At 32.4% G+C, this 27,918-nt stretch overlaps 3 protein-coding genes across 6 annotated transcripts in view; all 3 read right to left on the reverse strand.

The window, feature by feature from the left end:
• bt (projectin protein bent) overlaps positions 1-6,047 on the reverse strand; it is a 28,476-nt gene extending 22,429 nt beyond the window's left edge. For 3 of the 4 annotated variants that reach the window (XM_080147462.1, XM_080147465.1, XM_080147464.1), the window contains exons 1-2: positions 1,670-5,726; positions 1,087-1,148 (exon numbers count right to left, since the gene is read on the reverse strand). In XM_080147462.1, coding sequence (XP_080003588.1) covers positions 1,087-1,148; positions 1,670-5,588 — 3,981 coding nt within the window. In that variant the 5' untranslated portion in view covers positions 5,589-5,726. Of the gene's footprint in view, positions 1-1,086; positions 1,149-1,669 lie in introns of all 4 variants that reach the window. The other variant, XM_080147463.1, reaches the window with a different exon arrangement.
• Positions 5,632-6,234, reverse strand: LOC145306417 (immunoglobulin-like and fibronectin type III domain-containing protein 1). The gene is made up of 3 exons (XM_080148512.1): positions 6,213-6,234; positions 5,691-6,049; positions 5,632-5,649 (listed from the first exon to the last, which is right to left on the reverse strand). The coding sequence occupies exons 1-3, from the start codon at positions 6,232-6,234 to the stop codon at positions 5,632-5,634; spliced, it is 399 nt and encodes a 132-aa protein (XP_080004638.1).
• Positions 6,235-6,453: 219 nt separating this feature from the next.
• The window catches only part of LOC145306418 (twitchin-like), a 37,015-nt gene continuing 15,550 nt past the window's right edge, over positions 6,454-27,918 (reverse strand). Inside the window, exons 11-29 of the mRNA XM_080148513.1 lie at positions 24,788-24,865; positions 23,308-23,398; positions 22,798-22,910; positions 22,492-22,575; positions 22,024-22,117; positions 20,832-20,979; positions 20,439-20,573; positions 19,631-19,677; positions 19,057-19,256; positions 18,591-18,789; positions 18,316-18,386; positions 18,078-18,154; positions 16,022-16,333; positions 14,173-14,760; positions 12,888-13,000; positions 11,576-11,694; positions 11,209-11,279; positions 7,044-7,171; positions 6,454-6,789 (exon numbers count right to left, since the gene is read on the reverse strand). Coding sequence (XP_080004639.1) covers positions 6,454-6,789; positions 7,044-7,171; positions 11,209-11,279; positions 11,576-11,694; positions 12,888-13,000; positions 14,173-14,760; positions 16,022-16,333; positions 18,078-18,154; positions 18,316-18,386; positions 18,591-18,789; positions 19,057-19,256; positions 19,631-19,677; positions 20,439-20,573; positions 20,832-20,979; positions 22,024-22,117; positions 22,492-22,575; positions 22,798-22,910; positions 23,308-23,398; positions 24,788-24,865 — 3,004 coding nt within the window. The remainder of the gene's footprint in view (positions 6,790-7,043; positions 7,172-11,208; positions 11,280-11,575; positions 11,695-12,887; positions 13,001-14,172; positions 14,761-16,021; positions 16,334-18,077; positions 18,155-18,315; positions 18,387-18,590; positions 18,790-19,056; positions 19,257-19,630; positions 19,678-20,438; positions 20,574-20,831; positions 20,980-22,023; positions 22,118-22,491; positions 22,576-22,797; positions 22,911-23,307; positions 23,399-24,787; positions 24,866-27,918) is intronic.

The following is a 27,918-nucleotide window of genomic DNA, read 5'->3' on the forward strand; positions in this document are numbered from 1 at the left end:
ACGGAGTAGCTTCGTTATTAGAAAGGAATGTTATTACAATACAATAATTCATAAACTCAAAAAATATAAATACATAAATAAAATGCAAGTCAATTGCTTTTGTATTTAGAATTTTAGGGGTAGTTTTAGTAAAAATGGTTAAGTAAATCCTTAACAGGATCTGTGTCTTTTTGTACAGAAGGATCTCACTAACCGCTGAACCCAAATGGTTCACCTTTTCAGTGTAGCTTTGCACAGAGATGGTTTATAACTATTTTGGGGAGGGTACTATCACCCTTACAAAAGAAATTGTCCATAGAAAAAAATTACCCCTCTCCTCCACCAAAAATATTTTAAAACTTTTCTTTAAAAACTAAAATTGAAAATGACCGCAGGTTATATAAATCAAGGCTTAACATGAGCGAGGTATATATTTGAGTTGGGTGCGCGCACAGTGAAGGGCGCGTTTGAGCAAACATAAGCGGTCATTTGATTCATGTACGGTGAGATGAACGTGCGTGAGTGATGTGTGCGCGTGAGTTTATATCTTGCAGGGATATTACGGGATAAGACAATGGATGATAAATTGATATAAACCGTTAAATAAAATTACAACTTCTGTACTTATAATATTTTTTTCATAAATCAAATCTATAAAAAAACGACACTATTTGAAATACTATCGGCTACAACCCTAGCCTCTAGGAGCTTTGGCCTATGAGGTAATGGGTAGTCACACCTTCTATATAGAATTTTTTCAAAAAGCTACAGAGATATTTTTAACAAATATTCTTTGTAAAAATAAATAAAAAAATTTGGTGGGGGAATTTTTTTCTTTTTTTTTTGGGGGGGGGGCGGGGATGAGGGTGTTCCACCCTCAGGAAAAAGCAATAGTCTGTTTCAGCTTACTTCCCTAATAATGAAAATATTCCTTTTTTTACACCAAATAAATTATTTTTTGTCCCCAAAAATTGTAATCCTTAGACCCTCGACAAGAGAACCCTTTTCATTTTTAAAAAAATCTTATTGTGAGCCCTACACTTACTTCACCTAACTTTACAAAAGAGATTTGCATTATTAAGTTTAAGGAAAATAGAAAATGTATACCTGGTAATATTGAATAGGAGAACCTCCATCATCTCTTGGCTTTCTCCAGTCAAGACGGCATCCTTAAAGAGGCAATAAAAATGTAAGATATAAAAATGGTATTTTGAAATATTTTTAACTCTACACATCAAAGATTTTTCTGCTAACACCATTAACATTGAAAATATAGAAGATAGGTCGAGAGAAATATAGCCCGTTGAACAAAGCTTTGTTTTAAAATATTGTTATGTTGCATCTAAAATTTATTAGCAATAATAAAAGAATACTGAATTTTTAAAAATACAATATAATTTTTTTTATTGAAATAAATTTTTTTTTTTTTATGGAGCTAAGCTAAATTTTTAATTATCAGTCTGTGATATACTTATTGTAATAATTGATGCATGTATTGACTTGGATTCATTTGAATGTAAGTAGCGACAGCAGGATATATTTAATCTAGAAAGTAAAAAAAAACAACGGCTTAGAACCCATTAATGCTTCCATGAAAAAGAGAATTAAAGTCAGTGGTTATCAAGAATTTAATGTACAGACAAAAGAAAGATTACTATTTTACTTTGAAAATTAAAAAAAAAAGTTTTACCTGAAGAATGAATGTCAGAAGCTTTAAGTTCTTCAGGTGGTCCAGGTTTATCCAGAACATTTAGGTTAACAGTGACCTGATCCTTGCCACATTCATTTTTAGCCAGAACATCATACTGGCCCTGATCTGACCTTTTGCAACTTCTGATGATCAGCTTGGTGTTGTAAGGAACATTGGTGATTATCATTGACTTGTCCTGTCTGGTTTCAATAACCTGGCTCTCATGTCTCCAGGTGACAGTTGCTGGTGGTTCACCAATGATGTTAGCATCAAACTTGAGCATGTCACCACAAGATACGGTGATATCCTTCAGATTCTTGCGATCAATCTTTGGTGGCAGGAATCTTGCCTTGGCCTCCTTGGGTCTGGAAGGCTGTCCAGGTTCAGAAGGTCCAGCCTTGTTTAGAGCAATGACTCTAAATTGATATTCTTCACCCTCAGTCAAGCCATTGACAGTTCCTCTCTTTCTATTACCCTCGATTTGAAGGCATTGTACCCATTCAGAACTGTGTCTAACCTTCTTTTCAACAATGTAACCAGTAATGGGAGATCCTCCATCATCAATTGGCTCCTTCCATTCCAGATCCATGTGAGATTCACTCCAGTCAACAACATCAGGAGCACTTGGTGGCAGGGGGACAGTGAATGGATCTTTGGCAACAATTGGTTTCAGAGACTTAAGAGGTGTAGATATACCCTCAGCATTAACAGCCCTGACTCTGAACTCATACTCCTTGCCAGGTTCTAGATCATTACAGTTGATATCACAGGTTGGAGTAGTTCCAACAGGTGACCAAATACCAGTATCAACATCGTACTTTTCAACAACATAGTGTTCAATTGGCAGACCTCCATCATCCTTGGGCGGTTTCCACTTGAGTTTGCAACCATTTTTGTGGATTCCAGAAATCTCAAGAGGTCCTTCTGGTGGGCCAGGTGGGCCAATAACATAGACTCTGACTTCGGCGGCATCTTTTCCATGCATGTTAACAGCATTGATGAGATAAATACCATCATCCTTTCTTGTAGCCTCATCAACATAGAACAGAGTCTTGTAAGGCTTATGTGTGATTCTTCTGTTGCTATCATCACTCAAAGTCTTACCATCCTTAGACCAGGTTGTATCTGGAGGAGGTTCACCCTGAATGTCAACATCGAAGTTAAGACTTTCTCCAACTCTGACTGTAATTTCTTTTAGACACTTTCTGTCAATTCTTGGCTTGAGTGCTTTGTATTTGCACTTCATGTTATCAGATTCAGGTCCTGGAGGCCCAACACCACCAAGATTTTCAGCTCTAATTCTAAAGACATAAGTTTGACCAAGTTCAACTCCAGTTGCCTTTCCTCTCTCAAGATTTTGATTGGTTTCTCCACATTTGAGCCAAAGGTCATCATTGGCAAGTCTCTTCTCAATGATGTAGTTGAAGATTCTTGATCCACCATCATTCTTAGGTGGAGCCCATTTCAGCTCGAAGAAGTCCCAGTCATAATCAACACATTCAGGTTTGCCAGGAGGACCTGGAGGATCAAATGGATTCTTGGCAATAACACTGTCATTGCTTGTCAGGTAAAGAGATTCACCTTCAGCATTGACAGCCTTGACTCTGAAGAAGTATTCATGTCCCTCTTCAAGACTTTCAATGACAATGCTCAGTTCAAGAGTCTTTCCACATGGAACAAATACATCATCACCAACCTCCATCTTCTCAATGATGTAATGAGTAATAGGTGATCCACCATCATCTAGAGGGACTCTCCAGATAACCGTGCACCTGTCAGCATAAATATCTTCATACTTCATCGGTCCTTGAGGTACATCAGGAGGTCCAACACATGTGACATCAAGATCAGCTTCATCTTTACCATTCTTGTTCTTAACCTTAAGAGTGTAAACACCACTGTACTCTCTCTTGGCAGTAAGCATGCTAAACACAGTCTTCTGGGCTTCATATGTCAATGAGAAGTTGGCAGTGGACTTCACCTCAGTCTTGCCCAAGAACCAGGTCTTGTCAGGCTCAGGTTCACCAGTAACCTTGATGTTAAGTCTCAGTGGTTCTCCAACCTTGACCTTTACAGGATCCATGTTGGTTCTGTCAATAACTGGAGGAGCATTTCTGGTCTTGCAGGTAACTTCATCAGATGGTTCAGATGGTTCACCTGGGCCAGCTCTGTTGACTGCTCTTACTCTAAACTTGTACTTGCTGTGCTCAGTAAGATCTGTAACTTTAGCATACAAATCATCAGAGTCAGTATCCATGGCTTTCATCCATTTGCTGCTAAACTCTTCTTGCTTTTCAATGACATAATGGGTGATCTTAGCACCTCCATCATCCAGAGGTTTCTCCCAGCTCAGTTTGACCCACTTTCTATCCCAGTCATCAACGTTTGGTCTTTCTGGAGGGCCAGGAGGATCATAAGGATTCTTAGCAAGGATAGCAGCATCAGCCTCAAGAGGTTCACTTTCACCCTGGCTGTTGACAGCCTTGACTCTGAACAAGTAGAAGCAACCCTCATTCAGACCCTCAACATCAAATTCAGTAGTCTTGCCTTCAGTTTCTCCACATGGCAGCCAGATTCCCTTTTCAGTATCCATCTTCTCAACAATATAGTACTTGATTGGATCACCTCCATCATCCTTTGGTGGCTTCCAGTCAAGGTGACAGGAATGAGATGTGATGTTGGAAACCTCAAGAGGTCCCATTGGTTTGCCAGGAACACCAATGACAAGTACTTCAATCTCAGCCTCATCCTGACCTTGGTCATTCTTTGCAAGAATCTTGTACTGGCCTGTATCCTTCCTTGCACATTTTCTCACAATAAGAGAAGTATGTCTGTCTTCAATATTGATGTCAAGGTTGTATCTATCATCACCATTAGGTAGCTTGTCTCCATTGGGTATCCACCAGGTAACATTTGGATCAGGCTCACCAACAAAGTCAGCTTCAATTCTTAACATTTGATCAACATGAAGAATCTTCTTTTGCAGGGTCTTTCTATCAATTCTTGGTTTAAGGAATCTTATCTTAGCCTTAATAGTCTTAGATGGGTCACTAGGCTCACTGGGCCCTGCTGCATTACAAGCAATGACTCTGAACTCATATTCATGGTCTTCAACAATTGGAGGAGCAGGACACTTTCCTTCAAGAGTGTTAGCTGGAGTTCTGAAAGCTTCCTTCCAAGCTCTCTTATCCTTGTCTCTGATCTCCATAATGTACTCAGTAATGGGAGAACCACCATCACTTGCTGGAACCTTCCACTTAAGGTCACAGAAGTCTGGTCCCCAGTCGTTGGGTTTAGGAGGATCAGGCTTGCTTGGTGGATCAAAGGGATTCTTGGCAATGATTGATTCATCCCCTTCAAGGTCAGGAGATTCGCCATCCTTGTTAACAGCTCTGACTCTAAACTTGTACTCCTTGCCCTCACTTAGGGGTTTCACTGTGTGTTCACAAGTTGGAGATGTTCCAGCTGGCAGCCATTGACCAGTAAGAGGATCAAGCTTTTCAATTTCATAGTATTCAATTGGAGAGCCACCATCATCCTTGGGTGGTTTCCACTTAAGCTTACAGCTACTCTTAGTAATATCAAAAGGCACAAGAGGTCCTTCAGGAGCACTTGGCTTACCCTTGATGACAATTTCAACATCAGCCTCATCTTCACCAGAGTCATTCTTAGCCTTGATGGTATATTTGCCAACCATGCTTCTCTTGGCAGGGATCAACATCAGCTTGGTATGGTAGGCACTGTGGGCAACCTTGATAGATTCTGTGGTTTTGATCTCTTCACCATTGAAGAACCACTGTTTCTTGGGATCAGGCTCACCAGCAACATCAACCTCAATGACAACTTGTTGGTTAACCTTAACAACCTTCTGATCAAGATTAGTTCTATCAATCTTGGGAGGAGCATATCTGGCCTTCATAAAGTGAGGTGTAGTTGACTCACTGGGCTCACCAAGACCAGCCTTATTCTCTGCTCTCACTCTAAATTCGTACTTCTTGCCAGCCTGTAGACCTTCCTTAACCTCACCATCAGGGTACTTCTTGGCCTTAACTCTTGGGCCAACAATCCAGTTATCTGTACCATATTCTCTGTACTCAATGGTGTAATGAGTAACTGGGGCACCATTCTCTCTTAGAGGAGGAGCCCACTTGAGCTTAACTGAGCTTTCAGTCCAGTCAATGATTTCAGGAAGGCCGGGTGGGCCAGGTGGGTCAAATGGATCCTTGATGGTCACAGGATCCTCAGGTCCCTCAAGCCAATCAGATTCTCCTTCATCATTCTTGGCCTTGACACGGAACTTGATCTTCTTGCCAGTTTCAAGGTCATTAAGCTCCAGTTCAAGCTTATCCCCATCAGTTTCACCACATGGAGACCACTTTCCTGTTCATTTGATTATTTCAAAGTAAGGTAAAAAACACATTTGTAAAAATGTAACAAATTGCAAGTTAAAATTAGGATGACAACATATCAATAAATAGCAAAGCTAAAAAATTATGGAAGGATATCCGGAAAAAATGAACTATAGAGCAAATCTTAATGAAACTTTGTGTGGATATGTAAATCATGAACTTATTTAATCCCTAAAAATATCATGAAAACATAAAAATCTAGGAATCGAACTAGCACCCCAAATAATATGAAAATCTTAATAAAACTTGATAATATGTCTAATCCCTGAAAATTTCCGCCCTCTATCTTTTATAGGAACCGAGAAAATAATGTTTCCCCCTATCTGACGGACGTACGAATGGACGGACATTTCAAATTATAGAGTATAATCGCTACTAAAAAAATATGCATTTGAAAATAATCATTCCTGTATCAAGGTTAAGCTTCTCGATATAGTATTTCTGAATGGGGCTGCCGCCATCATCCTTGGGGGGCCTCCATCTGACCTTGCAGCCCTCCTTATGGACATCAGTAACCTCCAGAGGACCCTCTGGTGGACCAGGGGGGCCTAGCACAACAAATTCAACTTCAGCCTCATCTTTGCCATGTTCATTCATAGCTCTGATGACATAGATACCAGTCATCTTGCGGACAGTGTTCTTGATCTCAATGCTGGTGAAGTAGTCAACATTGGTGATGGTAACATTGGAGTCTTCAGCTAGATTTCTTGCCTGAATTAAGAAAACTATTAGAATATTTTAAAATTATGAATCTTTAGTTATTTCCAATACTTGTAAAAACAACTTAGCTTCTTAATATTGCATTTACTGAAAAATTCTTTATAACTTTCTTTTATTCAATTGTATATTATGTTGCTGTTCTTTTTACATAACAAAATGATTAACTTGTTTTAATTTTAAAGATTAAGGCTCATATGTTTTTCTGCCGACCACCATAAAACATCAAAAAGACACCATCTTCTTACCTTGTGATACCAGGTAATCTTGGGGGCAGGTTCACCGTCCACTGGCTGGTTCTCGTGCTTCAGCACCTTGCCAGTACGGGTCCAGATCTTGTCCTTGTACAGATAGTCACGGTCGATAATGGGAGCATCTAAGATATGAAAAAGTTTTATTTTAGTTCAGATTTACAGAAAATTAAGCTTGCATACAGAGTGAGGGATATATTACTTCTCAAGAAAACACTTTATTTTCACCAGGAAAGTCTTAACACACCCCATGTGAACGCCTCTAAATCTCTAACTAAATCAATGAAATATATCTATCCCAGAGTATTAATTTGTTTGCGCAAAAATCATGGATTCTTTGCAAAAAGAAATTAGTCTGCCAAGTTTTTAGGTTTTTACAATGAAGACAATATAAAAAAGTAGCATAGTTCAGAAAAAAAATTACCCAATGATTTAGGGCCAGACAGATGGACAAATTGCATTATTGGAAATTTTTTCATTAATTTTAGCTTTTTGTCTCCTAGACATAGCTTCTTATTAGAGAGTTGCTACTAGCTACTAAAAAAAACATCCACATTTTTGACAAAACACCATAAAAAGTTTTGTGATTAGTGCCTAGTGAGTGAAACAAGGTGGAATAAGATGAAATAATTCTTTTTAACAACAGTTTTTATTATTGGATACAAAAGAGTTTAGGATTAAAGTACCTTTTCTGTTAGCTTTTAGATAGTAAAATAGCATTGTGAGGGGGAGTGCAGAATCCCAAAACATGTTTAAAATCAATTAAAAGATTCTTGATCCTGGGGGTGGGTTACGTTTAATTTTTTTTGATTACCTATTTTCCAATGGGGATTGGGATACCCTTTCACCAAATAGTGCAAAAAATACTCAAGACCAATTCCATCCTTTTTAAAGAATGTAATTCTAGCTTCTTTAACATTTAAGATAAAAAATTCTTTCTAGAAGTTATGTATTTTTAAAAATAAAAAAAAGAAATTAAATAGAAAAATTATTTGTTTTGTTTGTAATAAGCAATCTAAGCTTAATCTATTAGATGAAGAATCATTCATTTACTAATCAAAACTTATCAAAGGGCAAAACTTTTAAGAAAATTTATATTAGATATGTTAGATTATCTAAAAACAAGGATGACAACATCCATAAAAGCGAAGCACTGAAACGGTAGGACAAACGGACATTAACACTTGTATAGTGTTAGAACTTAATTATCATAATTTAAATTTATAAGAGTCAAAGCAAAATTGTAAGTAAATTTGTTGAAAAACTGCTTGATACAGGAAAATTTTTATGGACATACTTACATTTTTAGGACTTGATTATAGAGTTGCTTCGCTTAATACATTATACTTTGTTGTCCCAGGAATCAATATACCAAAAATCAGATCAATCCGATGATTAGATCACATAAAAATTTGTTGTTAAAAAAGTAAAAAAATCAACATGTTTAAAATGGACGTACGGACATTTTGGTAATGGTTATAGAGTTGCTACGCTTTCTAAATCGTACCTAATTACTAAAGGAATCACCATGCAAAATTTGAAATCGATAGGACAATTCTAACATGCCTAAATTAACGGAAAAAGCTATCCGTTTCGGACGTACGGACGTACGGACGGACGTACGGACGGACCGACCCTAATTATAGAAAAGCTTCGCTTTTAAATATTTTAAGCATTTATTGAAAATATTTTATTCTAATTTAACAAAATTACTAAGTAAATACAATAATGAATGTTGAATCGATTGTAAAGTTTGATTCAAAGAACAAATATGTATAATCCTTTAAAACTTTTTGTATGAAGATTCATTTAAATTCAGATAAATTGTTTTAGGTCATTTTATTAGTGGCAATGATACTATTTTGTCTGCTCGTCTGTTAGATGTAAAAATAAATCAAAATATTTTTAAAAGCGAAGCTTTTCTATAATTAGGGTCGGTCCGTCCGTCCGTCCGTACGTCCGTACGTCCGTAACGGATAGCTTTTTCCGTTAATTTAGGCATGTTAGAATTGTCCTATCGATTTCAAATTTTACATGGTGATTCCTTTAGTAATTAGGTACGATTTAGAAAGCGTAGCAACTCTATAATCATTACCAAAATGTCCGTACGTCCATTTTAAACATGTTGATTTTTTTACTTTTTTAACAACAAATTTTTATGTGATCTAATCATCGGATTGATCTGATTTTTGGTATATTGATTCCTAGGACAACAAAGTATAATGTATTAAGCGAAGCAACTCTATAATCAAGTCCTAAAAATGTAAGTATGTCCATAAAAATTTTCCTGTATCAAGCAGTTTTTCAACAAATTTACTTACAATTTTGCTTTGACTCTTATACATTTATATTATGATAATTAAGTTCTAACACTATACAAGTGTTAATGTCCGTTAGTCCTACCGTTTCAGTGCTTCGCTTTTATGGATGTTGTCATCCTTGTTTGTTTGTTTTTTCCCCTCTATTAATATTTTTTATTTGCAACTTTTACCCTGAAAATAGATGACAGTTAGCCATTAGACTTAGAATGTAAATAAGTTTAAGTTTGAAAACAAGAACAATTTAAAGAAGCTAAATAAATTAGAAAAATTAGTTATCTTAAGAAATTGGACCAAAGAATTTAGAAAGTTTAACCAAAGTGTTGCATTACTCATGGAGCTGGGATTAGGTCAAAGATAGATAAATTAACCTTCCCCTAAGTTGAAACAGGTGTTTCATGTTAGAATAATGAGTGAAGAGAAAATAGATTGTTTAACTTTCATTGACTTATCTCTACATTTCTGTACATTACAATATACATTGGTCCTATTGATGACAAAACTTTAAATCTTTAAATTTCAAATTTGTCGCTAAAATGAACAAATTAGATGTTTTTAAAATAACATAGAATAATTGGACCATTTTAGCGGCAAATCTATAAATTCTGAAATTGTAAGTTAGTTATTCCGGTACCATTTACAATTTTACTAAATTTGAATTTCAAACACGTTTGCTGGTGATGTGTCCTCTTACATAAACAAAAATTCAACTTAACAAAACTTGTAAAAAGAAAAGGTATTACTTTACTTCCTATAAAATAGCCTAAAACCCCTATCAATTATTTAGTTTATTATTTTCTAGAAATTTGGCTTTATTAACAAAATAACCCTCCTCTGTAAATTTTTCCAAAATAAGACTGTTTTAATAAGTGCTATGCAAAACTTTTAACTTTGGTGATTTTGTGTTAACAGTTTTTCTTCATTCCTCCATTCAAACTCAAATTAGAAACATTTTTATTTCAAATGAAATAATATTTCTTCTAAGAAATATATTTACATATTCATGTTTGTTTCAATTTCGAGAAAGTCATTTCCCCACCAATAGTATTAATTCTGTTCTCCCAGAGAACCCCCTGTAGTATTTATGACGAATTTCAAATGAATTCTCAAAAAATTAATGTCATACACTTATTTCTTAATTTTAATGGATGAAAAGCTTTGGTAAAAGGAGGGGGCTTAGTATCTAACATAAATATTTAAGGATTTTTAAAAAAGACATGCATAATATAATAAAACAATGCATTTTTAAAGGTTGTCCAATTTTCAAATGAATAAATTACAGATTAAATTTGTTTCTTTAAATTTATAGTTTGAAAATAAATAATTTTGAATGAAATATATTCAAGTCAAAGCTATCTATCAAAATAAAATTGTACTTTTATTGTTGGTATGCTGTCTGGCAATATATTAATCTACTTTACTATTTAACTATCTATCTTTTCTATCTGCCTTATGTCTATTATCTATCATCTTTTTAGCTTACTAACTATCTGTCTATCTACCCATATTATGTCTATCTATTCATATCTACCTAACATTAGAGTAAAACACTAGAGGAAGAAAGGGTTAAATAACTGAATCTCCCCATCGCAACCACCTTGTGCAACTTTTCTATTTGGTCCTTAAAAATCAACCAGTGGTGTCGCTTATATTAACACAGCCAAGTAGTAGAAAATAATTTAGTAGCAGACGAAGAAGGTCTTTGAAAAAGGAAGGGAGGTAGTTGTCTGTATATACATCTATACTATAGATCTGTTTACCTAACTACAGTACATATATGTCTACTTTGTCTATCTACTATTATAATACCCATCAAGCTAACCTATATATCTATCCTTACTTACATTTTCTAGGCTTGGCCATCATCCATGGAGTGGGCTCACTGGGTTCTGACTTGCCAGCCTTGTTAACAGATCTAAACAAAAGGACATACAGACATTGCTGTAAAATTATAGAGTTGTTACGCTCTTACTGTTAATCTTTATTCTTTAAAAACTTTAAGTTATACGTAATGCTTAATTATTTTTTTCTCTTTCTTATTAATGTTCTAAAGCAAAAACTAAAAACTAAGCTATTGTTAAGAATCTATTACTATTTACATATAAACACCCATGTGTCAAAAGTGCTTTGCTACTATTAGATCCAATCATCCTTGTTTTGCTCTAATAATTTGGAATTTAAACTAAACTTAGGTATATATATATATCTTACCTTACTCTGAAGCTGTACTTCTCCCCCTTGGTGAGGCCACTCTGGGAGTATTCCCTCTTGGGGCCGTCGGATGCGCCAACCTCCTTCCATTCTTCGTCCTTGATGTTTCTCATCTCAACCTGAGAATTGTTAGAATTGTCAATTCTGTTTGAAACTTTTTTGATCATAACTTTTCTTGCAATTTCCTTTAACAAACTAATTTAAGCTTATTTTAGGCTAGAACCACCCTCGATGTTTTAACTTATAATGCTTAATAAAACTTTTTTTCACTAGATATTTTTTTATTATTCAATAATAAAACTGTACTTTTATTCTACCAAAATGAACAAATCACGAACAAATATTCTGGAAAAGTAATCTTTGATGACTAAAGAAAATTTGGGATTAAATTCCGGCATTTCTGGATAAAGAATTATAGAAAAAAATTTATTTTAATAACTCTGGAACTGTTTCAAATGTATAGAGACATCTTTTTCAATTAAAAACAAAAATTATATAACCCTGAATATACTGAAATACCTTTAACTTTTAGTGAGTAATCTCAGCGGTCTAGTTTATTTTCACAAACCCAATCCCTTCATTTTAAAGTTTACGTCGTAAGTTTATTATAAAAAAAAAATAGTTTAATCATCAACTTTATTTGTATACAAAACTTACTCAATATCAAAGTTGAAATTGAAAAACTTAAAAAGTATAAAAAGAGATTCAAAATAAAATCAAACTTTTATCCCAAAACTTTTGACGATTTAATTTTGTTATGAAAATGAGATTATGATAAAACTAATTCCATTTGAATTTATTTGTAGTAAAAGCTAGGGAAAAACAGTTAGAAAATCTTCGAAAAATTAAAGTTACTTTCTGTTCTTAATCCATCCCCATTGCATTCTGTTTCACCCCCAAAGAACACATTCCCCGATAGTTTTAAGAAAAAAGAAATGTAATTTGACTATAAACTTTCATTAAACTTGTCAATGTCTATATTTGACCTGTTTAAAAATGTTTTTATTAATAATTATATCATTTAACATGTTTAAATATTTATTCTTTTACTTTGAAATTAGATATGTATAATTTTTTTGTCCGGTAAAAATGCTGGTCCTAATTAGTTGTAGTTTTTTTTGGAAATCTTAATAAAGTCTCTAGTTAGTTTAAGGCTATATCTTTACATAAACCGTCTTCACCTAGAGGCTAGGGGCAAAGCAACTAGTTATGTATAACACATACATTATCTATATTAGATGTACCATTTATTTCAATGTATTATTTCTCAGTCTTTTCTTTCTATCTATCCATGTATAATGAAATGACTAACCAGATACTTAGTGATGGGGGCACCGCCATCACTCTTGGGGAACATCCACTTGAGGTCCATGTGGTCCACGTCCCAGTCACAGAGCTCCACCTTCTCTGGAGGATCTGGCAGTCCTGGTAATAATAATGTCCAAGTTAGTAACTCCTCCAGAAAGCTCAAAAACTGGCCAATTTTAGATCATATAAAAAAAACAAAAAGAATGAAAGTAAGTGCATCTTACCCCCCAATCATGATTAATATTCCTATCTAACTGATCTTTCATTGCCCCCTCCCTCCGTAATATACCCCTTCACCATAAATTCTAACACTCACCCTAATAAAATAAAATCAATTTTATTTTTGGGTTTGAAATTGCACACAAAAACTAATATTGAAAGAAATCTTTAAAACTCCTAAAACATCAAATTGAATTTTTAATTTTAAATATTTAATTTTCTAGGATTAAAATTTAAAATGAAGAACCTACAATCATAAAATTGGCCAGCATTTTGCAAAATTTAACTCATAATAACTCATGCAAACATGCACAAAATAAAACAATTTAACTTTTAAAACATGCTCAACATAGCATATTAACAACCTAAAATAAAAGAAATTACTGCTTATTGAATAGTGCAGTAATAAAAAAATAACAATTATTATCTACTAAACTCTGAACTTAAAACCTGAAAAAATCATGCAATTATTAAATTTATATTATCATATATCTGAAATTGATATTATTATTATATTTTTTTTCCATTTTATTTGACATGCGTTTTTCCATTTTATAGATATCTTTTTCATATTTGAATTTTTTTAATGTTATGGCTTTATATCGCCTTTTATTTCATATTCTAACTAAGCTGAAGAAATCATGCTTCTTTTTTATAGGAATAATCTTTTTATTCTTTTGCATTGCTAACATGCTTTTCTCTTTCTGATCAGGGAAAGAGGGATAGAACAGTGGATGCTAAATTAGTCTTCTCCTTCTTAATTTTTTTTGTCTAATTGTATAGGTACCTCCTAAACCCACCAAAACAATAATAAAGTTTAAACATTAGGATGAAGATCAACTTATTTTCCATTGTCCTACACGTACATCCCTCGAAACTCCAACATTTTTACATGCTAAGCCACATGTACTGTACATGATTATTTGCATAAGAGAGAACTTTACATGCTGCATGCTCAATTTTTAGATTCTTGTTTAATTTTTAATCAATCAATAATGTAGAAAGTGTTTTTAATTTTAGATAAACCAATCAATAAAAGCATCCATTTTATCTTTTTTTTTTCAAATTACCAAAAGGATTTTTAGCTTTGATAGCTTTGTCGGCCTCCAGTGGTTCGCTTTCACCCTCGTCATTGATAGCCTTGACACGGAACAGATACTCATGTCCCTCCTGAAGACCCTTCACTGGACAATTGGTGACATCCGGTTGTGATCTGCACACTGGAACCCATTTTCCAGTTTCTTTGTCCATTTTTTCAACCAGATATTCCTTGATAGGACAACCGCCATCGTCTTCTGGAGCACGCCAGTTAAGCTTGCAGCTGTCGGCTGTGACACCATAAACCTCTAGAGGACCCATAGGCTTGCTGGGACGGCCAAGGAAAACAATCTCAACAAATTCTTCATCTTTACCATGGACGTTGGTGGCCATGATTTTGTACCGTTGGGAATTTTTACGGGTACCATTGACAATGGTAAACTTGGTGTTGTATTCTGTATGCACAACAGTGATGTTATCCGCAGTAGTGATCTCTTTACCCATAAGGCTCCAGGTGGTTTCGGGGCAAGGTTCACCGGTAATGTTGACGTCCAGCTCAATTTTGCCGCCAACCTTGGCGTGCTTGATGGTCAGGTTGGTCCGGTCAATTCTTGGTTTCACTATAAGTAGTCTATAATTTAGTTTCAGATTTATATTTAGAGAGTAATTCCATGAAGAGTATTAAAGTAATAGTAACCCTTAAAATCTTAATCAATTCAGTAATAATTAGATCCCTAACACTTTATAATGTTGCATATATCACAAAACTGAGCATGTCAATACATAAATTTTGAAAAATACTTAGAAATTTATAACTATAAGTCTAAATGCTCTTCGTGGAAAAACCTTTTTCATAAACATTAAAATTGAAGATTTTTTACAGTTCATTCTTAAATCTTTCCTTTATATCTTATGTGTAATAAAGAAAATATCTTACAAGGCAATTGTAATACAGTAATAACACTTACAATAAAAGTTTTTATGACAAGTATCATAAAACTTATCATGTGGAAGTTTATCTTTTATCTTATTTATCAAATGGAACTTTGCTTTATGAGTTTTTAGTGAAATGTTTTTTTTTTGACAATTTTTCAGCCAAAAAAAGTACAAAAATTCTAATCCAAAATTCAAGACTTTTTTATTAGATTTTTTTATATCTAATATCCTATCTAAAAAAATATTTATTGTAAATAAATATTTTCTTTTTAATTTTACAATAAAATGCCTTCTTTGCACTGTATTTTCCTTGTTTTTGTATGACAGAAACATTTTGTAAATGACAAATGGAAAATTGTGCAGCTATTTTTTTTGCTCAATCCATTAGGCAAATTAAACAATTTCACCTTAAGCAAATTAATTCTGGATATAATAGTTTTATAAAATTCAGAAAAAGGCATTGATATGAATTTTTAGAATAATAAAAATTCTAGAATATAGATTTATTTATGTGTTTTCATGGCTTATAAATAATTTCTAAGCCTAAACAAAATTTTAAAGAGTACTTTTTTATTAAAAGTATTTTGAAATCTATTTTATAAGGAAAGATTTAAGATTGAAATAAAATATTTTCTTGATCTTTTTTTAAATTTTTTTTTATCAAATTGTATGACTAGAGACTTTAACAAAGATTTAGATATTCATAAGTTGAACAGTATAGAAAAAGGTTAAAAACATTATTGTTAATAAATTATGAAATTTACTGATATTTAAAAATATGCCGCTATTGTTACCAATAAGACAATTAAACAAATTTCAAATAAAATATTACAATGTTTAAAAGTTTTCTTTTTTAGCTAACGGAAAAGTTAAAGGCAAATGGTTTTCTTTACGTGAAATAAACCTTTCTCAAAATCTTTGTTCTAGTCTCAGATAATGTCTTACATTTTCTATGTTTAACAGTGTGGGTGGGTGACGGGTCGCTTGGCTCTGACTCTCCCGCCTTATTTACCGCAATCACCCGGAACTGAACCTTGGAGGACTCCACAAGTCCATTAACACGATACTCCAACACTTCGTTGCCTGTTGGCGTGTTGAATACATCAACCTTTTGCCAGTCACCGCCGTTAACCTTCTGCTGGATGATGTAGTGGGTGATTGGCGAGCCGCCGTCCGTCTTTGGTGATGACCAGCGGATGTCAGCGCTATCCACGTCGTAATCAAGGATTTCTGGCGTGCCAGGCTTGCTGGGTTTATCTGGGAATAAATTTAATAAAAAATCCGCAACAAATTTTTAAAGCTTTTGCAACATTTTCATTAAAATTTGATTTTTAAAACATGTTATTTTATTATCATTTCATATAGTTTCTAAATACTAGGGGTTTTGCTGTTATTTAAAAGACTAATAGGGGACTAATTATCTTTATGATTACAATTCACAGACTTTCGTCTGAATTCACTTTTAAGCTTTTCTTAGAAACAATTAAATCTTAGAAAGAAAAATGTCTTTAGAAAGTTTAGAGTAAATCAGGGAGGGAAAGTAAATTGACGTTTAAAAAATCCCTACCACTCCCCACCCAATGTTTAGCACCATCAAAGACTTATGTTCAAACAAGATAATTTTGAAAATATTATTCTTTTGGCCATTGTCCAACCCCCGTGAAAGAATTTTCATTATTGTACCAAGTAAAATTTTTTTTACTGGAACTGTCAATACGAAATATTTTTGGTGGTCACATGAAACTTTTAATATTTTGTACAATCACAATAAAAAGAAGTTTGATATCAATAAGAATTTGATCTGTTTATGACCACTTTTTTGTCACATTACCCTTACATATTTGCTTTTCAAACTAGTTTGACCTTTTTTGAATGATAAAATAGCAAATATTTAAATTAGGTGGTCATTGTTTTAAGCGAAGCGAAAGGGGATTGTGCACTTTCTGCTGTAGCAATAATATGCTCCAATATACAGATTTTGTAGGTATATTGTCATTTGTCCTAGGACCATAGCAAAATAAAATAAAATGATAAATGTAAGAAATTGTATAAAATATTAAACCAACCATGATCACCATTTTCAAAGAAATCCTTTAACAAAGTGTCAAGTCAGATATTTTTCCTTTAGAAAAATTTATTTTAATAAATTAAGTTAGAATGTTTTAGATATCTTTTAATTTTTTTAACAATAAAAAATATTTTGATATAAAAAATCGCAATATAATCAAATATGAAAAAATCGGGGAAACGTATAAATAAACCAAAAATATTGTCTGACAAAAATTCCTGAAATCACTAACAACTTCAAGTAAAAATAAAAATATATCTTTTCTTTTTTTTTCATGCTAAAACTTCAAATGGACATAGATTAAGGGTTGAAAGAACTTTTAATGAAAAATGTTTTGGATAAAAATTTCTTTAAAGTTCACTATAAATATTTCTTTATATAAGCAAAACAAGAAAAGGCCCCCAAAAAAAATTTTAAAAAAGACAAATAAATTTTTGGGTATTTTTCTAGGCTTACAAAAAGAAATATAAAATGGAATAAACGAACATTTAAAACTGTCAATGCGATAGTAACCTTAAAACCATACATACCAGCTAAACACCGTACATAAAAAGAAAATATTGTGTTATTTCAATTTCTAAATCTATCAAAATATTGGAAATATACATTGTTTAAATTTGGAATAATTGCTTTTAAAACTATGTGATAACATTTCTTTGAGATATAATAAAATGCTAGTTTTTTTATTTTAATCCTAATAAAGTTATAAAATAGGGACAGAAAAACTGTTTTAAATTAATTTGTTAGATGTTTGGACGGGGATATATCACCTAAAGAGAAAATGTATAGCCTCTGATAGTCAAAAGTCATTATAGAATTAATGTTTATATAATAATCAAATATTGAATATTTCTGACTGGTTGAAAAGTTTGAGACAAAACTATATTTCTTCATGTGAAATATCCTTGTAAAAAAAGTTAGTGTTGTCCTTACCGAATGCATTCTTGGCAATGATAGGTTTGTCTCCCTCCAGGGGTTCAGATTCACCCTCGTCGTTGATAGCCTTCACCCTGGATAGATAGATAGCTATTAGATATCTTTTCTATCTACCTCTTCTTTTTGACTTTATGTACTCCATCAGTCTTTCTTTCTATATATCCATCTATCTTTCTGTTTACAGTCCTTCTGAATGCCTGTCTGTCTGTCTGTCTGTCGATCTATCTATTAATACCTGAAGTTATATTCTAATCCCTCCTCCAAACCGTCCACATCAAAGTAGAGAGGGAACTTATCTCCAGCAACCTTAAAATTAAATCAGTCAATAAAACGTATTTTTTTTAAAAATTTAAAATTCTTTAATTTCACTTCATTTTTCGATCCTCTTTTCTGAGGTGTAAATTGACCAATCTTTAACTATCAATTATTTTCTGGTGTTGAAAAACGCTTCAAGGTAAAAATAAAAACTTGTAGAGTAACTTAGCTAAAAATGAAAATGTTAGTTCTCACCTTTCCTTTACGAATCCACTTCTTGGTTTTAGGGCAGAGCATTTCAATTTCATACTCCTGGATGGGCATACCACCGTCGTCTGCGGGCGGCTTCCAGCGCAGCTTGCAGCCCTCGGCGGTGATGTTAGCCACCTCCAGTGGTCCTTCGGGACGGGAGGGACGGCCGAGAACGACCAGTTCGACCCATTCTTCATCATAACTGAATGAGGAATAATTATGAAGTAGCTGCGCCTGATTATGATATATTACATGGTAAATTTGTAGGTTTGACTTTAAAAGCACTTTTGACAAAAATCTACCAAAATTCTTTGATATCAGATTTTTTTACCCCTTCTCATAAGTTTATATTATAGACAAAATATTCTTCTTTTTGCTTATCACCTAATTAATATTTTTTATAGTAATTGATATTTATATTGACCTACTAATAATTGTTAAAATTAAAGGTATTTTTTAAGCAACCTACCCATTGACGTTTTCAGCCCTGACTTTGTACTTCTGCGTGTCCTTCCTGACCGCGTCCTTGATCTCAAAGACAGTGTTGTAGTCGGTGTTGGTGATGGTGATCTTCTCGTTGTTCTCCAGCACCTTGTCGTCGATGGACCAGGTCTTGTCGGTGATGGGCTCACCAATAACGTCGACAGACCAAGAGTGGCCCTTGCCGACCTAAGAATAATGTGTTTTTACAAATTTCAACAAAAGATTATTTAAAAACACCATTAAAGATTTAAACTTCCTATACAACCTTGGCATCATTAGGAAATAGCCTAAAACCACCGCGAACAAAAAGTATGGCGGTAATACTTTTTTTGAAAGTGTGACGTACAGACGGACGAACGTATTTTATTTATAGATTCGCGGTGCTCAAAAATCTACAGTTCCGGTATAAAAGTATAAAAGTTTTTGATTTTCAAATAATGAAAATAAATGCATTGAAAAAGATATAAAACAGATTTGTTGATTTGCAATTATAAAATTGCAATTTGTAAATTACAGCAATCTAATTAGCAGTAGCCTGGCTCTAAACAGAAAAAATTTACCTTGATAGTAGCCTGTCTCAAATTATCTCTGACAAGTCTGGGCTTCACTAAAATTATAATTGATTGTTAAAAAAGGAAAGAAATTTTAAAGAATAGTTCTTTTGTATAAATTATAAAGAAGTATGTAAATTTGTATATATAGTACATTTAATACGTATAATATTAATGATTTTTTGATGGTTTTTGGATGTTAGAATGCAATATGAGGTTATATAGATAATATATTATGAGGATATAAAATATTTGTTAGTAAATAAAAACCCACACAATATTAGTCAAGTGGTGTCATAATAATTAGTGCTGCCAGATTTTTTTTGTAGATTATCGAGGCGCTTCGCGCGGTTTTGGATATTTCATCACGCTTCGCGGATTTTTTCGAGTCATGCATTGCAGGCGATTATTCTTGATCATGCGGTTTGGCTACAATCTGAAATCAAATATTTTTTGTACATAAAATAATAATAAATAAATTAAATTAAGATATGAATAAATCATGCTTTTAAAGAAATAATTATGTTTAAGATAATAAAATAAACCATGCCGTTTGGATTTCATATGAATAAAAAAAAGACATGCCCTTTAGAATAAAAAGTTTAATAGTATTTACCTCTAAAAGTGGAAAAGAAAATAGAAATTATGTATTGGTAGCACATCATAATTACGTGATAATTGCTATATAAATGGGGGCCAACTATATTATATTTGTAGAGAAGCTTCGCTTGTTATAAAATAATAATCATGCTGAAAATTTAATAATATGCGATCCTATAATCAAATAAATAAAATTAAAATAATGAAAATAACTTGCAATTTCTATATTTAGCTGTATGTTTCGGGGTAGGTTCGCTGGGGCTGGATGCGCCAGCTTTGTTGACCGCTCGTACTCGCCACTGGTAGATTTGACCCTCCTTTAAACCTTCCACGCGAGCTTTGAGGGTGTCATCTAGGAATAATATAATTAACTTTACCTAAAGAATATTATAAATTATAAAGTCTATCACAAAAATATAGGATTTTTTCCATAACAACCTTTTAACAGAAAAAAAGATTGCATGAAAAGACTCAGTAGAAAAACAAGAAATTAGATTCTAATGGTCTAAACCATCAGAAAAAAACGGCCGCCATAAGCTTATTTTAATATAGAAAATACCTAATACTTTTGAAAAGTTTGGAATATTCAATGCTAATAAGGAGAAATTACCTTTAGTCTCAAGCACTTTGACAAAATCAATGTCATATTTCCCCTTCTGTTCAATAATATAGTGGGTGATTGGGCGTCCACCATCCTTTTCTGGAACCTTCCAGGTCAGTTCTACCCAGGTGGGCTCATAATCTGGAATCTCTACATCCTTAAAAAAATAATTCGAAAGATTTGAAATAAATTGAGTAATTGGTAAATAGACAAACTGTTAAATTTAGATTGACAAAAGAAATCTTAGATTAGATTAGATTTATCATTCTTGGGTGTACTGTACACTGTACATACATAGAATAAAAAAAAATAACAAATGAATTAAATGAATATTATATACATTTATATATACAGTCAAATTTTATTGATATGATTAATTTATAAAAAAAATTTCTTCCCAAATGGCAGTTTCCTAAAAACTAGGAAGTATGCAGCAATGTGTATTCACACATTGTTTTCATACAGGCCATATAAATAAGACAAAAAAAATAGAAAAAAAAGATAATAAGCAATAAATAAAATCATATTGGAGAGGAAAATGATAATAGGAAGGATTGATTAGATAGAAAGATAAAAAGTAAGAACCTATTCTATGTACATATTGATAGATAGATGGCGAGTGAAAGAATAAGTTTAGAAAAGGTTTCAACACTTAAAAGCCAATTGGAGCATATATTACCATAAAGTTGTTATACAAATACAACTAAATCAAGCTGACTAATATAATTTCTATCTTTTAGTACGAAGTGTTGAAATTGTTAGAATGGATGCTTTTGAATTTTGTATATATTGTATCTATAACGCAGTGTTTTCTTGTTTTTTTTTTAACTGCATAGCATGAACGAGATCAGCATATAGATGGATGGTGTAACTTATATGGGGGTTAAAAAATCTTAGTTTAAAGTCAAGTTATATATTACACTCTATTAACATTTTGAAATAGAGTATATTAAATTATTATATAAGAGTCTGTAATCTTAAAAGGAAATAGTAAGACAATATCCATTACAAGAGACCAGAAATCTAGACATCAAGACAAATACATTAGAGCTATAAACTAGTCAATATTTACTAAATCTAGCATACGATTGTCTATCTTATTAACATCATTTATTGTCTTAAATTATTGACAAGTTATTTTGTTGCTTTGCATATGAACATAATTGTTCTTGTTTTTATTTTCAGAAAACTTTGTCCTTACCCTGGGAGGGCTAGGTACTGAGTACGGGTTTACTGCATTGATGGAATTTGATTCCAGGGGTTCACTCTCACCTTCGGAATTTACTGCAATCACTCTAAAAATATAGATAGATATTTCAATAGATAAATATATAGATATTCGGATAGATAGATGGATAGATAGATATACATTTGGGGAACTTGTCAGAGAGAGAGATGGCATTGAACTGAAAATTAGTTGGATATTTTTGTTGAATTTTCCACAGAAGGGTTAACTTTGTTATTTATCATTGGGGCTGTACATCAATTAATTTCTTCAGATCCGTCGGGCCTGATGCTCAGAAAAAATTCATATAAAAGCATAGTTAGATTTACTAATAGATAAATATAGGGATAGGTAGATAGATAAAATGATAGGTACATAAATAGATAGGTAGATAAAATACATGACTAAGAAATTCAATATAAAACATACAATGAAAATATTTACCTAAATTTATAATCTTTTCCTTCCTGAAGTCTCTGTACAACAGCCTCTGTTGAGTCGCCATCAACCTCTTCACAGGGAAGCCATCTATAAGTTAAAATTATCATTAAATCATAATCAATATTTATTTAATGTTAATTTGATACACAAAATATTCAAAATTGGTAACGAAGTCCTATTTTTAATCCAAACTTTGATAAAAAAAAATCCATCAAAGCATTCAAACTTTTTTTTTATATATAAGGGTATGGGTTTAGCTTATTTGTGTTTTAAAGAGCAAAGATACTCTATAACTAAGGAAGAACCTACCTTCCATTATCATTCTCCATTTTCTCAATGATGTATTTTTCAATTTTACAGCCACCGTCATCCTCGGGTTTATTCCAGCCAACTTTAGCTCGCTTGGCTCGTACGTCTGTTATCTAATATTTAAAAGGTTTAATTTTATCAATTGATTCGCTTTGAAAAATATTTTGAAATGATTGCTATTTTTTCCTTGGAGAAATTGCCACCCACCCCCCTCTCCCCTTTCTACCACAAGTTCCAAATCTAAGTTTGATATATTTTATCGGGTATAGTCCCTTTCGTGATATCGGATCTTCGTTTTTTTCACAGTAAGTTTTTTCCTATTTCTAGCCCCTGCGGGCCCAATTACCTAACCCTGTGGGGCAATCACCTAACCCAATATAACCTAACCTAACCTAAAATAAAATATAAAAAGCCATTTTAAAAATACGACAAATCGCCCCTTAAGGTGCGATGTCACGAAAAGGACTATTCCCATTTCATCTCATATTTTGATGTGTGTCCCAAAATTACCTCAATTGGTCCACATGGTCTTGAAGGGTGTCCCAAAACAACGCCATCCGCCATTATTTCAATCTCGCCCGCCTCATTCTTTAACACCAGCCTAAAAGTATAAAATAAGTTTCATTTTAGCTTCCCCTTTGATTGGCCAAACTGTTTTATGTAGTCCTAATTAATAGCTAGTGATTTTAGATTTCCAAGATTTTCATAATAAAAATTTTAATATAGGTAGGGGCGGGTAGAAATAATTTTTATATATCTTTGATTTATATCTTCCCATAGCGGTTTTTACACCTTCTCCCCCATTTCTTTCTTTTCTTTTCTACTATCTTTCTCTCTCTCTCTCCTCTCTCTCTCTCTCTCTCTCTCTCTCTCTCTCTCTCTCTCTCTCTCTCTCTCTCTCTCTCTCTCTCTCTCTCTCTCTCTCTCTCTCTCTCTCTCTCTATCTCTCTCTCTCATAATGGATGTCCTTATGTTGAGTTGATTGTTTCCAAAATACTTTTATTGGACATTATCGTCCTTGTCTAATATTAAAATAATTAAATTTCATAAATGTAAATGACACAAATTCAATAAACTAAATATTACTTTAATTTAGTTGAAATCTAATTTATAAATTTCAACTCACTTACATAATTTTATAATTTCATAAAGTAAGTTTCTCCATACTAGCAGAAAAAAAAGAAAACTCTGAAATAACATGTGATATGAATCGTTTAAACGGAGGAATATTTTGACTCATAAAAAGGCATTTAAATTTTCCAATCTCAGTTACAAATTAATGTTGGAATCAATGTTTTGTCGGTTGATAATTTAGTTAATACCATAAACCTATGGAGAGCAAAAAGACATTGCAACCCAAAAACATATTTGCAGTTTTAAGAAAACATGATTTGGTAACTTATTAAGTTTTAAAACCAAACATGATGACCTTATCAATAGAATTGAATCATAAAGTAGTAAATACACAAGCATTTACAAACAATAATAAATAACTAAGTAATTTGATTAATTACAGGATTCTTACTGTGGACGTACTTTTCATTCTCAATTGTAACCTTAAAGTTACAGAAATCATCATCTGAAGAATCTAGCAAACTTACATAAAAAAGTATTACTAACCGTTACGGACGTACAGACCAACCATAAATGTAGACACGCATTGCCTTTAGAAAGTTTAACACAACCTAATTTAATTTTTATTGAGCTAAATTAAATCAAATATTTTTCTAATGTCAAAACAACACAAATTGAAGTTTAAATCTGTTTTTGATGATTTATTAATTAGATATTTCTTAGAATTATATAAACAAATAGTACAAAAACTTAGTTTTTAATTAGATTTTTAGAATTAATGATATATTTATATATAAAACACCTTTCTAAACATAATATATCCTACAATAAAATTGTTCTTTAATGCCATTCATTAAGAATCAAACGCAAATTATAGATTAGCTATGCACTAATGAAAGCTATAAAACGTACTAACCTATATTTTGCTGAGTCATTTCTAGTGCACTTTCTGATGGTAAGGACTGTATTTCCAGCATAGTTGTCAATTGTTATCCTGAATAAGTAAAGTCTTAATTGTAGAGTAGATGCGCTAATATAACTTAGTTTAGAATTTGGAGTTTAGGTACACTTCTTGCAACGGGCATGCAGTAACACTAATGAAATCTTAATTGTTAAACCTTTATAAAAAACCCTTTAGGAAAGTTAATAGCACCTTAAAGCAAGGTCGTAACATCCTAACTATAGCAGACAACCAACCGATTGATTGCACGATCTTTGTCTGTAAGTCCTAACTGTGCTTAGTAAGTAGTCTTGCCTGTTTTGGGCTTATTAATTCCCCAGAAACCTGTGTCTATGTCGCACATCTGTTATAGAAGTTTTTATGTTAGAGGTTCGGGTCGAAAGTTAAACCTATTGCCTACCCTACTACGGGATTAAATAAAATGTTTTATAGAAAATTAATAACAAGAATAAACATTAATTATGAAATAAACATGCATAAAAAACACACCCAACAAACATAGGTAGAATAAAATTATAAAATTTTTAAATTGTCAAATAAATCATAATGTATTCTACTCTACTTTATTAAAATCAAAGCTTTTCTACAATAAAAGTGTGCTCGTTCATCCGCTAGTTTAGTAAATCTTGTCATGTAAGAATAATCCTATCTCTATTTCAATAATAAATGGAGATTCCTGCAACAAATAATGTAAATTCATGCTCTTTAACGCATGTTCCTAAGGTTAATAATTAAATACTTTTGACTACCTAATTTTATGTTTGCGTTAGATCCTGCCTCTAGCAACATATTCATGTTTTAATTAGCTAGTATCAATTATTTAACTAAACTGTGTTATATGTAAATATTCATAATCTGTTATTATCACTGTATTTTATTATGTTGACTGAAATAAACATTTTAAGACGATAGGTAAAAATATTGCAAGAATATAGAACTAAGTCTCAAATTGTATGTCAGTTAATTTTTCATGACATTATCTAATTATAATTAAGACTTGCTAATTATTTTATGTTTGTTCAACCTTTGCCTTTGCTTCTATGGATATAGTCCTCCTTGTTTAATATAAATTGACACCTGACGTTTAATTTCCCGTATAATACAATGTCAACATTATTTTCATAATATTCATAACCGGGAGCGGAGCTTGTGTCATTATTCATTTTTTGTTTAAAAGCGTAGATGCTCCAGAAGTCACTCAGGTGTAGGTCTGTATGTCTATTTGTCTACCAGTAATGTATGTAAGGTATATTATTATGACTGATTAATTCTTAGTTTATCTTTTTAGTTGGGATAATTTAACCGCCTTTAGTCTTTAATAGATCTACAATTTCAAATGATTTTCTTTATTTTAAAAAAATATAACACTTGACTGCTTTTCCAATTTTTTTCATCAGTTTAATTTCCACTTAAACTAGCGGCCTCGCCCCTATTATCTAGAGTAAGGAGGACAGACATTTAAATAAATCCATCCCAAGACTTAAATCACAAGATAAAATGGAAAGAAACCATCCCAGTACCGATTAAAGCTTCATTACTTTTACTTAGACTTTATCGTTCTTGTTTTTCTAACTAAAAAGGTGTTTGTTCATGAAAACCAAGAATTTTTATCCTACTTTGCTAAACTTTAAAACTATCATAGTATATTTCGACGATATTGTGACTAAATCAGACGTGCAATATCGATATGCTAATTTCCAAACTACTTTATTTTGTTCTACTCAAATAATAATAAACCTTAAAAATATTTGTAAAACTCAATAAAAAAACCTATATCTACTGTACACAATCGGATTTTTTGCTAAAGTATAAAATTGCCTATAATATTGAAACATCTTACTTTATAAACGCTGAATATGTTTTGAAATGATAATTTAAAACAAATATTATATTCCCAATTTAAGTTTACGTAATGGTAAAAAGTACAAAATAAAATGAAATTTTAGAATGAGTTTTCTAAATGATTAAAAAACGTTTAGGAAAAATTTCGGTGCTTGTTTATACCAAGAAAAAATAAAAAATGTATGGTAGGTATTTTTTGTATATAATTGTGTTTAAATCATGTTGATAATAGGTCAGTAATTTACATAATTTTGGAATAGTCCCTTTTGTAACATCGCCCCATAAGCTTTTTAAGGTTATTTTAGGTTAGGTTAGGTAATATTGAGTTAGGTGATTGCCCCGCAGGGTTAGAGCCCCCCGCAGTGGCTATAAATAGGAGAAAATCTACTGTGAATATACGAAGAATCGCCGCATAAGGTTTGATATTACGAAAGGGACTATACCCCACAATTTAATATATAGTCGACATTCACAAATTGAAATATATGTTAGCTTTGAGAGGAACCTATTGATATGGACAGGAATATTGCATCTCCAATAAAAACTGTTCTGCTTCGATTTTTTACGAATTAAAAATTCCTATAGATTATTGGGTACACCATATTGTTTAGTACAAGATGCGGATCTACTGCAGTTCATGGTAAAATATTGCTGGTAACGAATATTTCCAAAAATCTATCTCACAGAACAGAGAAATGCGCGAAAAAGACCTATTTTACGCGTTTTTTCTTCAGTGAAGCTTTTCCTGTGCATCATTGGATCTTGGCTATTCCAGATTATTTGTAGGCCTTCTTATGCCGCTTAAAATGGTGTGCGGGTATGATCTGTACATTCAGCCGTTTGGCAGCTAGCAGTCTTTAAAATTCATAGACGTTTGGAAATATTCGTTACCAGCAATATTTTACCGTGAACTGCTGTAGATCCGAAGATGCTAACATGACCAAATAATTTTCTTCCATTGTCTTATCCAAATCCCTGACACTTGGTACATTTACAAGTTTGGGTAAAGTTTTAATAACTAAAAGATGCCTAAAATATTAATGACTACATTATAATGTCTTAATTTATGTTAAGAAAATTTTAACTTTTACCAAGAAAATTAAGGTAAAAAGTTTTCTTCAAAAAAAGACTTTCCATGCAGTAGGAAGGGGACATTAGACTGTGAAACTAAAGTTTAAAAAATTAGTTCTCTTAGTTAGCAATAATTGGTAGTGTCTAAACTTATCAACCATTATCTCTATCTA

This window comes from Acartia tonsa, chromosome 14 (genome assembly GCF_053477335.1).
Source record: "Acartia tonsa isolate MP-2025a chromosome 14, ASM5347733v1, whole genome shotgun sequence".
In the NCBI taxonomy this organism is placed as follows: Eukaryota; Metazoa; Arthropoda; class Copepoda; order Calanoida; family Acartiidae; genus Acartia; species Acartia tonsa.